The 20,862-nt window shown below is 29.9% G+C and overlaps 1 protein-coding gene across 1 annotated transcript; it reads right to left on the minus strand.

Annotated features, from left to right (window-relative positions):
• Nucleotides 1-662: 662 nt before the first annotated feature.
• LOC107447676 (phosphatidylinositol-3,5-bisphosphate 3-phosphatase MTMR14) lies at nt 663-20,368 on the minus strand. Its single transcript, XM_016062648.5, has 16 exons — nt 19,957-20,368; nt 16,438-16,497; nt 15,646-15,761; nt 13,138-13,255; nt 12,989-13,067; nt 12,878-12,917; nt 12,093-12,152; nt 9,887-10,000; nt 9,749-9,819; nt 9,587-9,675; nt 6,919-6,996; nt 5,861-5,924; nt 5,627-5,789; nt 2,583-2,619; nt 2,452-2,513; nt 663-981 (listed from the first exon to the last, which is right to left on the minus strand). Exons 1-16 carry the CDS (start codon nt 20,308-20,310, stop codon nt 834-836), a joined length of 1,653 nt encoding a protein of 550 aa, XP_015918134.3. The 5' UTR covers nt 20,311-20,368; the 3' UTR covers nt 663-833.
• Between the last annotated feature and the right edge of the window lie 494 nt (nt 20,369-20,862).

Consider the following 20,862-nt stretch of genomic DNA (forward strand, 5'->3'; position numbering starts at 1 on the left):
TTAAGTAGTGTTTGCATTTTTAATTATACATTCCATTTAATTGTAACCTTCTTGCAAAATGTATTTTATTTTCACGAAACTTTAGCTGCAACTTATTTTCAAAGTTGTTTTGCTTACTTTAAACATTTGGGAAAACACCTTTCCGTCACATACTATTGCAACAACTTCTAGGTTTGTTGAAAAACTTTCGTACTTGAATTTTAAAGAATAAAAGTACTTGATTAACTCTTTAGTCAACCCTCTCTAAACCTAAATTTGTTTCGATCAAAATTTGAAATTTTAAAATTATTAATATTCCAAACAATTCATTAATAAAATATATTAAATATTAATAAAATTTGTTTAAAACTCATAAAACCCGATAAGATTGCTTTTGCAGATTTCTGAAAGAGCTTAGTTAATTTAAGTTATAATCAGTTTCAGTGTATACCATTAATCTGTATCCAAATAGAAGGAAATCTGTTACAATTAGTCTTGACAATTTAAAACTAGAAGCTAGATTTACTATGCTTACATTCAAATAAATTAAATTGAAATGTTTTCACTATATAGGATATTATAATAATAGCTTTAGCACTATGCTACTTGTGAATATGTTTTCTTGATGAATGTTCAAAATAAATTCAAAAAACATAACATTACTTTTCAATATTAACAAAAACTATCTGAAAACATTAAATTTATTAAGTTTATGGTAAAACAGTCTTACAGAAAGCAATCAGGAAATACAAATAATTTTAAATTCAGTTAAAATATACAATATTAGCCCTTATAGGCATTAAAATATATCTTCAACTTCAATCATCAGTAGTAAACATCAGTAATCAGTATCCTCATGCATCGGTAGTATCAACAAGGATGTCTTCGACTACCGGCTGTGCAATCGAAGTGCTCTCGCCGTAGTGGTCCAAGACCAATTTGCTCACATTTTCAATTAAAGATCTTCTCTTTTGCAGGAGCTTCGGTTTGTCCTCCGAATCCCTAAAGTATTCGAATGATTTTTATACAATATGAAATGAATTTAGTCTTATTCACAAAAAAAAATTAGTCCAGATAGCAAATTAGAAACATGCATGGGTACAGCACAATTTAGTATTTTGTTCAGATTGGCTACAAAACAAGCTTTGGGTCTTTTTCGGACTCGAATTTTTTTTTTTTTTTTGGATTAACACATAATCTCATTTTCAACCTCCGGCTTGTTTTTCTGCGTTTGTCAACTTCAACACAACCACACTAACACCTTATTTTTAAGATCTGTCATTAATAAACAACGACGTCCGGTGGCTGAGCGGTAGCGAGAAGCGCTACCGCTCAACCACAGGACCTGGGTTCAATCCTCGGGCCGGGCAAGGTTAATCAGCCTTTCATCCCTTCAGTGGGTCGATAAATGAGTACCAAGCATGCTTGGGTGCTAAACACTGGGGGTTCCGCATTCGGCTGACCACCTGACCAGAACATCTGCTCTCGCACTCCAGAGCCCAAGGTCAGGAAAACTGAGATGGGCACAGTAGGCCTTGGCCCTCTATGGGCTGTTGCACCACTGAGTTTGGTTTAGTCATTAATAAACGATGTTCGTCCATTCTTCTGGGTAAAATTTCGTAAAAATTTAAGTTTAATGGCTATGATAAGACGTAAAAACTACTTCTTATAACTATAAATCGTTAAATATCACTAAAATTTACTACCCAACACCATTGTGCAGACCGGCCTGTGTGCGTGCCCTTGCATCAGAAAGGTTCTGGGTTCAAATCCCGGGCAAGACATGGATGCTCTTTCCTTCTCCGTACTATCTGTCCCTACTGTGGGAGCAACGTTGGCCCACCTAATATGGTGCTCCTGAAATAGTGGCCAACAAATCTGCCCTACAGGTGCCTGTATGACCGAGGTCATTATCCAGGTGGGCATTGGGAAAAAAGCACACAATGTTTTGTTCAAAGAATTTGTTTCTTCTTCAGGGTTCTTAATAAACAAATTATACTCTACTGTTATCAAAAAGTCTACACTAGAAAAACAAGTTAAGTTTATGATTACCTAGTACAATAGCAAATTTAGTGACTGTTATGATTTTATACCAGTCTTAGAATAGTTTTTACTTTGAAAATGTTTTACTTGTAGATTAAAAATATTGAAGATACGTAATTTAAAGGGAGACTGATAAAGTATAGAGACAAGTAAAAATGACTGAATTTAAAATAATCTCATTTGTTGCATTGACGTATGAAAATTATAAAAATTTGATTAAAATTTTTTAAAAACTTGTTAAAAGTATCTAGATAAGGTTTGAAAGGCAAATTAGTTTCTGGGAACTGTACAAAATTGTTCAAAGGTCAGATAAAAGGGAACATCCTAAATAGTTTAAATGTTAATCTAAACTTGTGCCTTACTAATAAGTATTTTACTTTTTAAAGTCAGATATCAGATGAAAAACTTAGTATCAAGAGAGATAGTTACTTTATTAGGGAATACTCAGGAGATGCAATTTCAGGCAAGAATTTGAAAAAGAAATGCATGATCTGAAAAAAAAAAAAAAGAATTAGCTTCTCACAAGTATTAATGTTATTCTAACAGCAGGATTTTATTACCTCCTCATTCTTATGCAATCTCGTAGGCAAATTGTGTCTGAAAAAGTAAATAGTATTAAAAAACAAGGATTTAAAACTTAAGCTTTGAACATTTTAAGATTTCAAAAACAAATTTTATTCCACTTCCCAAAATGTAGGATAGCTCAAATTTATAAATTTTTTTCAATGATAGTGGCAAGTTTTAACTTAAATTCAGTTTTTTTTTTAGACAAACTATTCAAACAAATTGGTTCCTTAAACAAATGGATCATTAAAAAATACCGGTACCTAATATTTATAAAAATTAATGGCTAAAATAATGTCTACATAAACAAAGCTCCAAAGAGGAGTCTCAATTTTATTTTTAAATTTCTGATTTGATTAGGAAGTTGCAAAAGATAAGCTCGAACATTGTTCTGTAGACGAAAGGTACAATGTAAAAAATTAGATAAAAATTAGTCAGGATAATCCTCTAGTGATCGGATCTTCAAAAAAACCTGAGTGACTCTAGAAATTGACCTTGGTATTCTAATTACGGATAATATCTTAGTATCCCTAATATCCAAAGCAACCAAATAAGGGGTAGCCGCAATCTGGGAAATAGTCCTCTTAGTTGGTCTGGAGAGCGATCCAAAGTTTGAACTCCTTAATGTTAATTTTATTTTTTGCGAATTTTACCGTATCTTCAGATCTTCCAAACAAAATGAAAACATTCTGCACAAAGATGTAAAATTAGTTTATCGAAGGACAATTCCATTCAAACATTCAAGTAGATATTTATTTTTTTATATTTAAGAATTTTCGAAAAATTTTAAATTGCAATTTATTCAAATTTACAGTACTTTGTATTTTGCCACATAAATTAGTCAAAAATTCGACCAATTCCTTCGAATATTTTCGTATGTATAAAATTCAATTTCTTAGGAACTATTAGACTGATTTCGCTCACACTTTCGGTTAATGTAAAATTAGTTTACGATCTAAATAATTTTATCTTACAATTCAAAGTTTTTTAGACTAATAAATAAAATAAAAATCTATAAACATCCGACGAAATTTATATATTTCATCAAATTATCTTTGAATAAATTAATTTAATAATTTTTTGCATAAATGTTTTAATTAGCTTTATTAAGAGACAGAAACTTTGAATTGTTCTACTGACTTAACTATGGTCCCATATTTCCAAAATTGCGGCTACCCCTTTTAGTTGGGGGTCGGAAACCCGAATCCACTGAAAAGCAAAGTTTTTTCAACGAAAGTACGTGTCCGATTTCGTAACTAAAATATCATCTTAACGAATTACTTATTAGTTTGAAGGGGTGATTTCAAATATACTAAGAAGGAGTTCAAGAACTTGAAGATCCGATAATTAGTTCAAAAGTTTTTCAGTCAGAGTTGGCTTGTTATCCGGAAGAGATTAATACGTTATTGCTAGCCGTTTTTAATCCTTCCTGAAGGTATAATTTATTCACCTAAACTACCATTACCAATTAATAAGTATAGTTTAAAAATTTGTTTTATCGTTGCAATAGTTATAGATTATTTGTGCCGAAAGATAGGTACAAAAATAAATTTGAAGTGTTATTTATATGTTTTGCATGTTTGAATATGTTTTATTATCACAGGTTTTTAACTTTTTCTTGATAGGTATCAGCCCTGAATTGGTTTCATCATTTTATTGCTAAATCAAATTGAAATATTAAGACTAATGTTAATTACAATTTTCCGTTAACAAGAATTTCACGCTTAGTTGCTAATAAACAAGCAAAGCTTCATATTAGATACTTACAGATAAAATTAAATTCAGCTGATATATTAAGTAATCGCTATAAATATGCAAATTACGACTTATACCTTTTAACGCATTATATAGTCTTAACTTTTAAACTACTGGTATATTTGTTTCAGTGTTTTATTTGATGTAGCGTAAATATAGAAGCAACGTTTCACTTTAGATAAATGTCAAACAGGTTAGATTTGAATTGAAAAGAACTTCATACAAAAATATAATCCAGCGTGAAATAGGATTCAGAATATAGCTTGTCTATAGAAATGCCAGACTTTGAAATACGTACATATATTTTTCATGCATAAACTCTTTCATAATTTGAGCTATTGATACCCGCGACTATAATTCTATTTTATTACATTTAGAGCAAAATTGGAAATTTCAGTGTGCTGCTTGGACGATTTGGGTAGGTTGCCACCTCCCTTCCTATAAATTTAATGTGAAAACTGAAGTCTAAGGAGACTAGTTTTATATCGGCCCGGAACAACAACTTTTAGAAAATTTCCAGTAGTCTAATTTCCGTATTCTAGTTTAATATAAACTTGCTAAACTTAAGATTGAATTAGTGTATCACTTCTGTAAACATTAAGATAATTACAATTTTGTTACTATATTTATGTAAAGATTGAAAAAATTCCAGTTTAAAAAAAAATTTCAATAATGAATAAATACTTCGAAGTCTAAAATTTACTTTCGAAAGAGCTAGAAGTTATTTAAAAAATTACTAGATTTTTAAAATACGCAATATTCTCGAACAACCAATAAAAAGTTCTATGAATTTTGCATAAAATTTTAAATATTTTTTTTAAAATAATGAACATTATTATAGCCACATACTATACTGGCTATTTTAAATTCTTTAATTTTTAACTTTTTGGGGAATACCACTTTGATAGCATGCAGCTTTAACCAGTATAATTATTTTCGCAACACAGTGGAACCAATATTGTTCATATTAGTGAGCTATTACCAGTTATGTTTGTTCCCATATCAAGTTCAAGCATGTTATTACTCTTAATTTCATTTCTCGAGTAATTTTCACTGTAGCATATTAAACTAGATTAAAATTTTAATGATGAATTTCAGATAGTATCAATAGAAAATTAATCCACAACACAGTTTCCTCTACTGCGGTATTTCTGGGAGCATAAATTTGAAATTTGTTTGACAAGCTTTGAAAGTCGAAAATTCAATACAAATATTCAATAGCCACAAGAAAAGTTCAGTCAGTTTAAGATTTTTTTAAAAGAAACTAAAAGAGTGAAGTAATTACCCAAAAAGGTACCAATCATAGCCTATAGTAAAATATGCCATTTGGTGAACGTCAAGCTCTTTGTGAATAAGGTTGTCAGCCCACAAAGAAAGCCTCAGCATGGAAATGAACAAAGGAGTCCGATCCCATCCTGATATGCAATGCACGAGGAGTCCACCTTCAGCTAAGGAAGAAAGAGACATTACGAACAGAAATATTTATTAACGGTCACCAAAAATGGTTTGAGAAACTCACCATTTTCTAGAAAATGAAGGAGTAACTTCATGTAGTTCTTTGTCAAAGTCACTAAATCCCAATTCTGAAATAAGTACAATGCTAAGTAGACCGAAACTTAATTTTAACAAATATAAAAATTATTTTGGTGTTTAATTACATATTTCATTTTTAATAGCTAGCTGTCATTAATAATCTCCTTTTTTTACATTTAAGGTAACAGACTAGTGCAAAAGCTTAGAAATTTTTATTATACATTTAGAATCCCTGTACAATTTGCTTTAAAAAAACTAAATTTTTTTGCACCAATTATTTATTAATTTAAGTTATAAGCAGCTTTGTGAAAGGTGATAATAGCGGATAACTTATTGATTTATTTACATATGACTTTAAATTAGTTACTTAAAATAAGATTCAGATTTTACGCCACCTTAAACATGATAACGTTTTTAAAATTGTCTCTAATTTTTATGAGCATTTATGATTGTAAAACAAATTTTGAATTACAGATTAAGAGAAAATGTAGAAATTTCTTGTGCATGCTTTCCACAAAGTGCGGAAAAATCTAAAAATTAGAAATTTTTAGTCCATTTATCCCTAGCTCAATATAAGAACTTTCGCTTACGATAATAGTTCAAAACATATTTGAAAACAGTCTGAATAAAATCCCCAAAAGACTTGTTTTAGACCATAGAGAGTTTTAGAGTGTTCAGCGCAGATGCAAAAATTACTTTACCTAAAAATGGTAATTTGCAAAATGAAATTTTGCTAGTTTTATAGGATTTTTTACACATAAAAATAAGCTAGTTTTCAAAAATTTTATAATAAATAAAAGGCTGTCAAAATTTGTCTGATACCTTCAATTTGGAGCCAAATCCATAGAAAAAAGGACGCTCAGAGATTGTAAGAATTATTTCGAAATGTTTAGGTAAATCAAATTCAGTTATACGTAGCATAATATTCATTAAGATGGATTTTCAAACGTCGGAACCTTCGAAAATTCGCACTGGAGGCTTAGATAATTTTGAATGTTACATCAAGAGTTTAAATTTAAAAAAAATAACTGGCCCCGAACTTACTGTGTATGATTTCCAATCAAATTCCGGAAACGGCAATGCTTCTTCCACGGCAAATCCAAGATTAGAATCTACTTCAGGCTACAGAAATTTAACAATTATTTTTATGGAAAAGAACTACAGACCATGTATAATTTCAATTTTACATTTCTTAACAAGTGCATAAATAAAATTTAAACTTTGATTTAAAGGGAAGACTGGTTCAAATACAGTGCACTAAAACTAAAGATAAATACGCAATGAAAGAACTATAAAGATTTTTAGTCGGGTAATACTAAACAGATCATATAAATTAGAAAACTATCGAAGAGAAGGAAAATTTTTGTAAGCAACCTAATCCAAAGATTGTGGAATCAGTTTTTATAAGAAAGTATGTCTCCGGATGTGAAGTGAACACAGGTGACCTAAAGGATTTAAGTTCCTGGAAAACCAAATTTTAGTTTATGCAGATTTATTTAATATTTGTCTAAAAAATTGAGCAAATTTACAAAGCAACATTTTAATTTATTTTTTTAAATATCAGTCTATAAATGTTAAATATAGGTAACTGGTAAAATACAGTAATTTAAATCTATACTGTTTAAAGAGAATGCATAATCTCTAGGTCTAAAGATAAATTTATGAAAACTGCACAGAGCACCTAATTACGCCAGGTAGTAAGTTCTAACTTTTCATTATTTGTTTTTTTCTATGTTTAAAAGTCCGAATGTATTAGATAAATGTTTATTGAAAACAATCTCTTCAAAAATATTCAAGTAATTTATGAGAACTAGCTTTATGAAGTTTCAAAAAGAAATGATCCCATAGTTACATAATCCATTTAAAAAAAAATCCAAATAAGACTGGTGCAAGAAATTGTTTGCTTCAATTTTGCTGTTAACTATTTTAAAAAGGCCAAGAACTAGATACTTTAGAACTTTAATATTTCGAAAAAAGTTTTCAAAAAAAAAAAAAAAAAAAGATTCAAAATATTCCCATTAAGTACTTTAAAGTATGAAACTTTAGTCTGTACATGAAATTCTTGAACACAGATCTTCAGTTTCTTAGTTATAATTGAAGAAATAAACATTGAAACAGTGGATAAGGAAACTATATGAACTATACAGAATGAAGGAATATAAATTCAATCATTAAGAATGGAGTTTATTCTGTTACAAGAAGAAAGTATTCCAATTAATAGAAACAGGATACGTGTAGAGAGTAATTCTTTTATAGCGATAAATTTAAGACTAACAAATGATTAAAATGTGCATTTTCATAAGAATTGAAGGATTAATTCAAAAAATACACTCAGTGTATAAAGAAAGTTATCAAAATTTGAAAACTAAGTCTCAACCAGTTAAAATTCAATTCACATTAAAACGTTTGAAGTAAATTTTCAATTCTGTCGAATGCCACGAATTCCCAGAAGCTGTTGAAAAAGTTCTATAGTTCTTTAATTTTCGAACCAAGATACTCAACTTTGGACACTCACGATATTAAGAGGTAAAAATCATTTCTGTATAATGTCTAAATGATCGCAACTACAGAAATTAGACTGATATTCTCAACAAAGGAAAGAAATATAAGTTTCAGTTTGTGTAAGACTTTAACTTGCTTTTAAAGTTTTGATGCAGGTCCGTAAAATAACGTACGGTATCTCACTATTTAAAAAAAAAACTGATTAAATTAAGTAGTTTTAAATACAGTAGATACTGGAAAAAAATTTCTATCACAAAATGCCATTTTTTAAGGCGTGAAATACGTGATAGTTCCAATTACGTATTGCACACAACTCCTATAGATATTTCCATCTAAGTCAGATTTCCTAAAATTTGAATAAAATAACAAATTTGTTTCATCTAGCGGAAAATTACATTAACATTTAGCGCTTACAACAAATATCATTCTAATTTGATCTGCTGATTTGAGTTTCCACCTCCGAACGATGTTACCGTCATGGTTAAGACATTCGAGAGTTTTTCACAATTTACGTTAGCTTCCATACATTAGGTTTCAAATAATTGCTCACGCACACTTCCACTGCGCAAGCGTCAGTTCAGGCGAAATGCACGTGTCAGTCAAAAAAATTTAATTTTAGTGAATAGAGATTTTGCAAAAATCCGTAAACTAAAAACATTATCGTATTGGAATCGTTTTAACGTAATGGAATCCCTTTCACTACAGAATTAAAACAATTAAAAATGGACGTAATCTCTAAGGCTGTGACATGATTCAAGATGTAGCGTAAAATTGTGGTTCTGCGAGTAGAATTCGGTAGATCATAGATTGATAAATTCAGCGATAGAGAATGCAACTTAGTAATATTTCAAAAAACCTTCTAATGATTATTTAACTAAATTGTATAGTTAAAATAAAGATAATTTACAATTTTAAAATAGCGAAAATTAACCCAGTTTATGGAACCAGTACAATTAGATAAACATGTTAAATACGAGTAAAAACAAAATTTATTGAATGAACCAATTGTTGTATTTATGTAATTTAGAAATGAATCATGTGATCTTACTTCTCTTTAAATTCGTATTCCATGACCATGTTTTTAGTGCGAAGGTAGGCTTAAGCGGAAAATATTTAACATCAAATTTGTAGCATTGTCTGTGTACCGTACATCACGCCAACATGAAGGTAAGTATCAGATTAGGTAAACTTTAAAGCAGAAAAAACTCACCGATTCCCAATCAAACACTAAACTCTGCTTATCTTTTTCATATTCGGGAGAAGATTTTATTTTGCTGTACTCTTTGAAAAATTCGCAACCTGTAGAGAAAATTTATCAATTAAAATTTCATAAATTTTTTTATAATCTTTTAACTGTTGTAAATTAACTTGCCTGGGAAAGGAATTCGCAAACATCTAAATTCACCATATTTAGCCATGTTTATTTTTTCTGACGAGCTCACCCTGAAATTGTTTCGTACAGTTAGAGCAATTTATAAAAGTTAAATAAAATAAAGTGACTGAAACTTACCACATTCCAGTATGGTACTTTCGATTTTCTACCATTAAATCGCATATGTATTTAACCTCCAGAACTTTAAGAATTTTCGCATCGATGTTTTTCATTTCTTCTACTCCGTATACCCTGAAATTTAATACTTTATTCTTATTTTCTAGGTATTCAAACTTAGTGCATACGTTGAACTCCAAACTTGACAATGGTGTGCTTAACACTAGAACGTCCGTAGATGTCTATTGGACACCGGAGCCTGTTCAGTTTGTTCTCCCTTCTACATTTCTGCAGGGGATTTGAAAATTTTTCGTGACTTTTAACCATTGTCCACAGAGATTACACAGAAATAGTTTGCTCTAGATTAATTAGGAGAGATTCTACTACTAAATATATCTAGGACGTCCTCAGGTGTTTCGACACTAAGGCAAATTATAAATATGTCGTTCAACAAAAGAATTTTTACTAATTGTATCTTCATGAACTACTACTATCACACATTTGACCTTGAAAGCAGAGTTGTTGGATTCACAGCAAATTTAGCATAATTGATTAAGTGTTTCGCTACATAGCCTTTTCTTATCTGCTCATAAAAAATTAATTTGATTTTGGAGCCTTGTTCAGAGAAGACACCCATAAGCGATGGTAAATACTAAATTTAAATGAATTAAAAAATAGCTAAAACAAAAAATACTAAAGAGTAATGGAAATGCAACTAAAAAATACGAGTCGCTTACAGGAAAATTGTGAAAAGTTACAGAAAAAATTGAATATCACTGTATAAATTGCAAATGAGGTATGTACAAAACATTATGTATAAAAATGATAGATTGAAAAGCTTGCATTCTCCCAAAAATAATTTGCTCATTATATTAATGGTTATGAATATTTTAGTTTAAAAGAAAAATATTTGCTTTGTTACAGTTTGATATAAAGTTTTTTAATATGGTAATTACACGAAATAAAATAAAAAAAGTCTTAAAACTAAACCCTACTGAATAGTCTACACCGGCGTACACTTAAAAGTAATCAAAATTCTGGGCATTCTAGTACTAACTATTTTTGAACTAATTTGATTCTTAAACATTACTGAACTTTGGTATAAAACTTTGCGAAAACCTATGTTATTTATCACCATTAATATCTATACAAAAAGGAATGTTCGCTACAGAATACTGCGCAACTAAACTTTAAAATTGAACACCTATCCCGGTCACTAGTTGATTATTTAATCAAGCAAGCCACCTTGTGAGATTGGAACATAAGCTTTACTTCGACAGAATGCTATATTCCGTAAGCTTCATTGGTAAATGTACTAACTCAAGTTCCAATATATTGCGCTTAACCTGCAGTAAGCAAGGGCTAAAAATATACGACTACCAGCCATGGCTGGATTTTTATTCTGAGTCAACTTTAGAGATTTAAGCTTATTAGCAAAAATAGCAAAGCAGTAAATTCTTAACTACCATTATGAATCTAATCATTAAATTTAGTATCTGGAAACTGAGGAAATTCAAAGAACCCGACTAGCGGAACATTATAGCATGGAGTTCTGGATATCGCAAGCCAAAAGCTGGGATGTACGATATATTACACAACTTACCAGCAATATGGTTGATATTAGACTAACATTGCTGGGATTCGAAAGTGGCTCATTTGCATTAGAAACTAGCTCTGCATTAAAAACCATATTTGCCACACATTTTATTTATGGCTCCGATATGAAAGCATTGAGATAAGCTTTTTGGCAACAAACAAGTACAATCAGCAAGTTATGTAGTGTTTTTTTTCTAAGAGATTTGTCTGGAGGATGTTTAACGCTAATGCAAATTTAGATTTACTGTAATGATTCATGGTTAGTAAAGAGCATAGCGTTCATAAAAGAGCCAAATGTTAAAGCTGAGCCTATGCTAGAAATATCAAAACTAATCTCCTGCCAAATAAAATTGAAATTTCGGTTGTAGATCAAAAACTAAAATGCGTAGTCTTATTTATACACATTTCATTATACCAATTTTATTTTCATCTCAAATGTAAGCGTAATTTATTCTTTTAAGATCCGGTTTCAGATATCTGTCTAAGAGGTAAAATTTGCCTAGACTGCTTATTGCCACTATTCTTCAGTTGGTTGCGGATTTTGAGCTTAAACTTTCCTGTCAGACAACTGCCTGTTGTAAGAACTTTTAGTATTAATGTAAAACTAAAAATCAACATCGTAAAAACTTACATTAAAGACAAAGCATCCTGGACTTTCTTGACGATGTCTGCAGCACAAGAATAAAAGTACCTAAAAAGTAACAATGTATAAGAGTAAATCGCAACAAAAAGTGAACTATAAACCTCAAGCTAAGTTTTAAGTATATATGCATTGAAAAAAAAAGTTTATTGTAGTTTACTATTGTGATAGCATAGTGCACTCAACTTCAATTACACGGGAAAAATTAAAAACTTGTATCAATTTAACATTTAGAGGTCTTGTTTGGTTGTTGCTCAAAAGCATTTGGCTGAAAACCGTACGATCACTGAGTGCTAAAATTTCATCAACCAATTATAAAAGTATTTTGCAGAGATGCCAACTGCTCCAGACACGACCAAATAATTAAAAAAAAAAACTAACTACAAACGAAATTTCTCAGAAAATTTGTTAAATTTGCTTACTTTTTGAAAGGTGTAACATGACTGAACTATACATGGTAGAGAATTATATAAGCCTTCGAATTATTTCGGTTCTTATCCACCACTTCGAGTAGTGGTGGATAAGAACCGAAATCAAATTTATTAAACCAAGAATCATGCAATAAAAAACTACCACTTAAAGAAATTTATTCGCAGTCCGGAGCAAGTTTGCATCTTATTTTGTTGTAGAAAATTTATGAAAACCTCATTTTAATACTTTAAGGTAACGTAAAATAAAATGTTAGACTTCGTGGGTCATGCGACCAGTATTTAGTGACCCCTGTGGCGATTAATATGTTGATCTAAGTTAAATATAGAAAATTTATAAATACTTACGACCATATTGGCTCACCAACCCACTGACCAATGACTTGACCTGGAAATAGAAACAATCAATATTTAGGATTTTAAGTTTAGAAAACAGAACAAGGTTAAGGCAAGACTCACTTCCAGGTTTAGAAGATTTCATCATGGCCTCGAAAACTGCCCCTTTACGAACAGCTAACGTTCCTGAACGGCATACATACTATAAAAAGTTCATTCAGAATTAGTTTTAGCAGACAAGAAATTTCTTTCACGAGATTGAAAAGACTTACCTTATTTTTGTACAAAATAACTGGAACTGGGAATCTACTTCTACATCTAGCAACAGAGGCTTTCTCTGAGAAGTCAAGATAGTCCTTAAAACTTTCGACGAAATTTGTCATCTCAGAGCTATAAGCAATGGAAAATAGGTTTGAAATTTATGCTGTAACGAAATTATCAGCCATGATAAATGATCACCGAAGCATTCATGGTTTATTTCCTCTTTGCAAAATGGCATACCCCCTAGAAAATCATGGAAATCTTAAGATGTCGTCCCTTAAAGATGTAACCCTGTTGTGTGTTCTATTTGGGTCGTTAAGATGTAAACCATTTTCCACCAAAAATTAAACTTAGAGTTCAAGATACTAACAGATCTAATATTTAAATCAATTCTAGCTGCATTTGGTAGTAAAATAATTGGCCCCTGTTAATGTCGCATTCTTTGAAGCTTTTTCTCGTGACTGCAAATTTCAATCAGAAAAGACACTCTGAAAATTCTTATAATCTAACATTGCTATAAGAACATAAAGGTCAGTATGGCTGTTTCATTTGCTTGAAAAGGTTTAGCAATTTTTATTGCTCAGTTTAAGACTGACGAGTTATAATAGTTTTTGTTAGACAAGATAGGTAAACTGGATCAGAAACCGGAGGAAAATTTAATAAGGCTATCTATAACAATTTGAAGCTATAGAAATTACAATTCAGAAAAGTTGAGATGTTTTTTAAAAGTTAAAAAAGGGGAGTGAATTATATATTTCGGAAGTGATAAAATTTTTGCAGGAACATTAAGGGAACGAGAATTATGGAAGGGATGAGGGTACCAAAGGATTCACTGCATGTAAGAACCTTTTAAAAATTTGATTTTTTTTTACAGGACTTAATTCTCTGGATCGTATAAATTTTGAAAAATCATGCAGGAAAATCTGCTTTATGGATGTGATGTCTTGATAAAACTGAACAAAATGTGTTTTATTTAACTCGAATTTTTCAAAAGTATTTTCCCCTTCTATACCAGTCTCTCTTACGCTATTAGCTTTGTCTAAAGATAATATTTTTATAAATTTCTCTAGAATAACTTTCTATCAGCAAAAAAGGTTCTGTAATATTTTTATATTACTATGTTTCCCTCTCAAATAAAAATTAAGACCACTGAAGTTGAAAAAAAAAATGTTAGGAAGGATTATCGAACATTTAAGTTTTATAAGGAACGAAGTCTCGTATAAACAAGCTACAAATTATACTCCACCACCACAATACGGTTTGTCACTTCATACAAACTGGCTACTCAATGAGTTCTCGACATCCGACTTCCTCTGCCACTTTCTTGTTCAAAATTTATTAAACCATCATTACACCCCTACCTTCATTTCACGTAGACATTGTGGAAGGTTGTTTATAGAACTGAAACTATAGTATGGCCTTTATGTACTTCAATTTTTGCCTTACTCACGTTATTTACTTTGATTCCTTACAATGTTCAGATAGATTTTGCTTAAATATTCATTTAATAAATTTGAATTCTGAAAATTTGTTTAAAAAATAATCACTACCATACAAATATTTACTTAAACGAATTCTAAATTTCAAATGCGATAATTAGACTAATTACTTATTGTTAGACAAAATATTTTTCTTACACAATTTGCAGTTTCTTTTTCCCTTAAAGTGATGCTTCTTAAATTTACAGGCATCGTAACTAAACTGAGAGTTATTTTTATTTTTTAAAGTAAAAGCATATATTTGACAGAGCATGTACTTTTTCTTGAAAATGCACATTTCACCTACTCTTACTGAAACTCAATCTTCCCTATTTTCTAAAATTGCTTCTCTCCCAAAAGTATCAATCATAAATACAATAAACATTTCGTATTACTTTGCATTTAAAATTTCCAAAGTCTCATTAGCTTTCAAAATATATTTAAGCTAGAGATAAAGTTTGCTGTTGAAATAGGCATTTACATAGCTTCATAAGACAAAGTATTTTGTGACTAATAAATTTAAGATTAACTTTACAACAATTTAAAATTTAGAGTTGTGCATATACTTAGTTAGAATTTAAATTTTGCGTAATCATTAATTTTAAATTCATCACATTTTGATATGACTGCTATTAGACACAGTAATTTTTAAACTCTTATTTATGAGAAACATGCTTTCCGAATAAAATTGTATCTCATGAAAGTAAAACACAGTTCGTAAATTTTTGGAAACTCCTAACGTTACAGACCAAAACTTAAGGTTGATTTTTACAGTTAACTGTTTAAATTTTAAACATTTGTGCCATTTAAACCGCCCCTTTTCATATTGCAAAGTTCATCAAAAGTAGCTAATAGATTTGTTAATCTTAGATTGCTTATTTAAATTATTTGTTAAGAAAACGTCTAATTAAACACTTTAAAAATTAGTACTCTATTACAAAATCACTTTAAAATACAGTTTATAATTTGCAGACTAAGGATCATTAATGAATGATTCATGATCAACTTATATATTCAACAATGTAAGTAAAGGAAAGTTACCCTTCCACGTTTGCATCTTCATTAGATGTATTTGGACTGTTGGATTTAAAGGCAATTGGAATAAGGATATTCTTGGGATAGTTCCAACATACTGTACCACCAAGATTATAGAAATCCTACAACAAAGCAAACCTGTAATTACTTGAAAAACCTTTACCTAATATTTGTAAAATATTTTTTAAAAAATAAATCATGTCGCTTATTTTCAAGAAATTCTTATATAAGACTTGAACTTAAAATTTCAGTATTTTGTAATTAAAAATAACCCTATGTAAATGAAAAGGACATTCTATTCAAGTAATAAAATGATCAAATTATGATCAGCGCTCAAATTAGGAAATACCAAACCAAACTAATGAAATATTAAACTTAAAATTAAATAGGATATTGAAAAATCAGAAATTCCTCTGGGATTAATTCAAACTTTCTAAATAGCAGTTGTTGAAATTTAACTTTAAGCCAGCCTTGATTATCAAGAAAATATGCAATTGCATTTAAAAAAAATAAGATTTAAAGTTAAGTTGTAGAAATGAAGTTTCCCATACTTCTCGCAAGAGATTTGTATCGGGGTTGATAACGGCTATTCTATTAAAACCCCATGTGTAAAGTCTCTCTTTACGAATGAAGACTTAATTTTAACAAGACCAAACTTTTATTAAGCTAAATGACAAATGGCTAGTACAGTTACCCGGTTGTATTAATTTTGTTCAATAATTTATCAGTACTACATTCTTAAATTAAACTGTACGGCCACGCGTTTAATTTCAACAGGATTAAGCATTGACCACTTACCTTGCATATATAGTCCTTTTTCAGAAGAGCTGCACATTTGAGGTAGATATTTTGGTCCACCTAGAAATTAGGTACAACTATAGTACTATAGTATAGAAATTAGGTACGTAACTATAGTACAATACATATTAATTCATGCTTTTATTGTAAAAGTGTAACACTGTTTAATTTCTTCTAAATTATGCTCATAACGTTTGGAAGGTTAATATTCGAAAAAAAAACACAGCATTTGATATTAAAAGTCAGGTTAAATTGGTAGAAGGTAGATATCAGTTTCACAAAGCTCATGGTTTTGAAGTACTTTGTAAGCATTTGCGCTCAGAGGAAAAAAAATCACGCCTTTATCAAATATGCCAAATAAAAGACAATTTTATAGGCTGTTATGTCATGGAATCCGTTCACTAGATCATTTGTCACTGCTAACAAAACCAATTTTATGTATAGAAATAGGTACACTATACTGAATATACTATACTCCAAATTCTTAACCATTGTGTCGTAAATATAATCGTTGATGTTTTTTTTTAAAAAAGGAAAAGTACTACGCTATATCATGCTTATCCTCCATATATTTAAATTGGCAACTACATAATAGTACTGATTGCCTAAAGAGCAGCTGCGCTACTTTGAGAACAAAAACAAGTACTTTAAGTCAAAAAGTCTATAGCTTATTCTAAAAAATTGGAATCTGGAATTAAAAATTTTATTTTATCTTTTAGAGTAAAAAATAAAATCATTGAAGGTCTACAAAATTAAACAGTTTCTTTTGTTTTGGAGAATTAAGTCTCAGATTATATATCAAATCGATAAACTAAGTTTCTCTGAACTCAACAAAGACTTACTGACAGATAAGGTTTTACAACAGCAAAATTGCTTTGAATGAAACTTGACAATTTTAATTTTAAAGTAATTTTCTAAATTAAGACTTTGAAAAATTTCCTTTAATTTCTCAATCCTTGAAATTTCAGCATTGTATTTTAACGAGATTGAATTCATGGAAAGAAAATTATACAACTACGTTCTCAGCACAATCTTTAATTTCATGAACTGTCCGCATTCTATCTACATGACCAGGCAAAGGGCATTTTTAGCATTCGTTTTTGATAACTTGGGAAACAAAACATTATCTAAAATTAGAATAGGATGTATCTGTTACACAAAGATGTAAAATTTAATATCCCATTACTGTTCAAAACAAGAATAAATAGATAAATGAAAATCACAATGAAATTAGAGATTTAGGAAAAGTTCAAGAAAAAAGAATAAACTAGCAGTAAGCAATATCTTTGATTAGAGCTAGGAGCTTTGATTAGAGCTTTGATTAGAGCTAATAAGGACTGAAAATTTCACAGTTAAGGGGTCACAGTACCTTTGCAACAATTTTTTAAAATAAAAGGTATAATCATTCATTTTGAGGATGCTTTACATGCTCATTTAAGTTATAATCAATAATTTATCTTCAATAAATGATTAAACTGCTTAATTATTTTAAATTTTAAAAAAAGTCAAAAAAATCTAAATTTTTAAATCCCTAAGGCTTTTTATTTTAACATATTTTCAAAAAAAGTTTTTTTCATAGTGCTTGCAATATTTATGTTAACAGTTTTGTGCATTCATTTGTTGATATATCAATTAGAATATTTTTTATAGATTATTTTTTAAAAAAGTAGAAAAAAAAGGGTAAAACCTCCTATTAGGTATATATAACATGCCGTAAAAGTTGTAATACCTCATAAAATGCTTATTCCATGCACAGTTTAAATAAGAGTATTATACTGTAGATAAAAAGTTTACTTCAAAGCTTTATCTTAAATAGAAAAAATGCCTTAGGGATTTAATTAAGATTAAGACAAAATTATCATCTATGCGAAAAAGCACTTTGAAGTTAGACTGCTGAGCAAGTTTCTGTATTAGAAAAATTTAAAATCATTCATAACTTTTTAAAAATGTAGATAGAGAGATGAATTTTTTTCTGTACATTTGAAATAGTTTGAAGTTTTATTATAAGCAATAAAAATTTTTTTGGTATTTGTCATTTTTTGGGCACTGTGACCCCTTAAAGCATTAAAAATATTAATTTCTTAAATATTTTAAAGGGTTAAGTGCAGTTTAAACGTACTTATTTAAAGCTGATTTTGAAACTAAAACCGAACGCTTGCGATGCCTCGGCATGTCCTTCGAGTACTGCACTTTTACAGATATTTCCACGAAATAAATGTAGAACTGAAATTGGTTTGTTTCATTCATACAACACTGACTGGAATCGTAGTAATTAATCGGGAACTACTTAAAAACTTTGTTGTAACAAGAAGGAACAAACTTTTCTTACTCATTAATATTTTTTGATCACCTAATTGAGTAGTTTAAAATTCCTGATAATTTAGTTTGTATACCAATGAAAATAATAACAGTGAAATTAACATATTTAAAGTTTTTATTATTCTCTCAAAAAATCGGAATATATGAAATCTGAGCTAATGTCATGTCTGCTCAAACTATTTGGTTAGATTTAAGAGTCTGCAAGAAGTTTAATGTAGGCTTGAAATTTTTAAAACTTGTATTTTTAAAATATGCTCGAAATCTAAATTGACGCAATCTTAACTAAGCCAAAAAAGAATTCTGCAAAACAACTCTGCAAAGTTATCAAGAGTCAGAGTAACTAAACATTTCAATCCTTAATTTTCAAAGAACTCGAAGTACTTATAAAATACATTGAAACTTTAAAAGTTTCTCTTTAGTTTTTTTAAAGATAAATAGCGTTATTATTTATTACACTAAACATAACACTACAGCTTATACGTGCATATCGACAACAGATCCAAACATTTCAGCTGAAATTTTATATTAAGTACTATAAAAAGGAAAACAGAATAAAATACAGAATTAGTCCAATAAGAGCCTTGAGTTTACCAGGATTTAAACCGAATATATTCAAGTCAAATTCACAAAGCATAGAGAAATAACCTTTTTACTAGCCTTTATCCTGAAAAAGTTTTGCATAGTAAATAGTAATACTAATAATTTTAAATTAAGTTTATAGAAATTTCGCCATACAGAAATATTTGTTGTCATCCTTAAATTCTTTTAAAAAATAAAGCTAATTCAGGTTTAAAAAAGTTAGATTTATATCAAATATGGCACTGTCAAGTGTATATTTTTTTAAAGTTTCTTTTATACTTTGTGTTCTTTTATGCTAGTTTTCAACAAATACACGTTTTTTGCACTAAAAACGTGTATTTGTTGAAAACTAGCTTGTTTTAAAAACTATAGTTCCATATTTTAATTACACAATAGCTTAATCATTGTTCAGATAGTTTACAGAAAAAATAAACATTTATTAAATTACGTAAATGCACTATATCGTTGACATAACATTTTACTTAATGATTAAATCTTAATTATTTTCTTATAATTAAATTCGGTATACTGATTACTTTTAAGTAAGATAAACTCAAGATTTTACCAGAAGAGGTTTCGAAAAGTGGGAATTATTATATTTTCTAAATACTGTTTACTTACAGTGTGTTCGAAACAAGCATCGTAGTGTCGAGTTGCAGCACGTTTCAACAAGTTCACTATATCGTCATCCCCGACAGAACAATCAACTTCCAGAGATTCAAAGTCTTCTCCTACATCGCTAGCAACTGTTGATCGAGTGCCTTTCATAATACTGGACACCGATTCAGCTTCTTGGTCAACTGACATAGCTTCTGCAGCTTCATTCTTAGCTTTAGCAGCTTCATATTGGTTGACAAATTCTTGAACCTCCTCGTTATTTGTTTTTTGATCATGTAGATAGGACTCTCCGAGATAATAAAACACGAAATCGGATTCATCGACTTCTTCACTTGGTGGAACCGTTGTACCAGGCATTATAGAAATATTAATAGCCTTCTGTTGTAAAAATTTCAAGATGGAACTTGCCGAAAAAAATGGGAAAGAGTGAAGAAATAAAATTTTTAATCACTATTTAAAAGGAAACCCCCGTTAAAGTTACGATAAAAATATTAGGAGCCGCAGTAGAAAATGAAACGCTATGTGTACTGGTTGCCAGACCGAGAGATTAAATTCTTGGCCAGAAACAAAGCAGGTCGTAGGTTCGTGAGCCGAAGTTCCTAAAGGACTCCAACTCTTACAGGCAAGCTAAAGACGAAAGAATGCAGACAATGAAGCAAATATTACTTATAGTAAAGTAATTAAAACATTTAAGTTCGGCGGAAAGAATAATAGATCTCACATTGCTTAGTCATCTAATCTTATTTTTCGTTTTATTTTGTAACCGGCTCTGAACAGACGACGGTATTCCGGGTTTACGACTATCAGTGTTCAACTCCGTAGCGAAGTAATTTTGAACCGAACCCAGGAGACAAAAGAACTCCTTGATCAAGCAGGGGGACAAAATAATCATCATGGAGGACATTTGGG

The sequence above is a fragment of the Parasteatoda tepidariorum genome, chromosome 10 (genome assembly GCF_982258835.1).
Source record: "Parasteatoda tepidariorum strain Cologne lab strain chromosome 10, Ptep-v5.0, whole genome shotgun sequence".
Classification (NCBI taxonomy): Eukaryota; Metazoa; Arthropoda; class Arachnida; order Araneae; family Theridiidae; genus Parasteatoda; species Parasteatoda tepidariorum.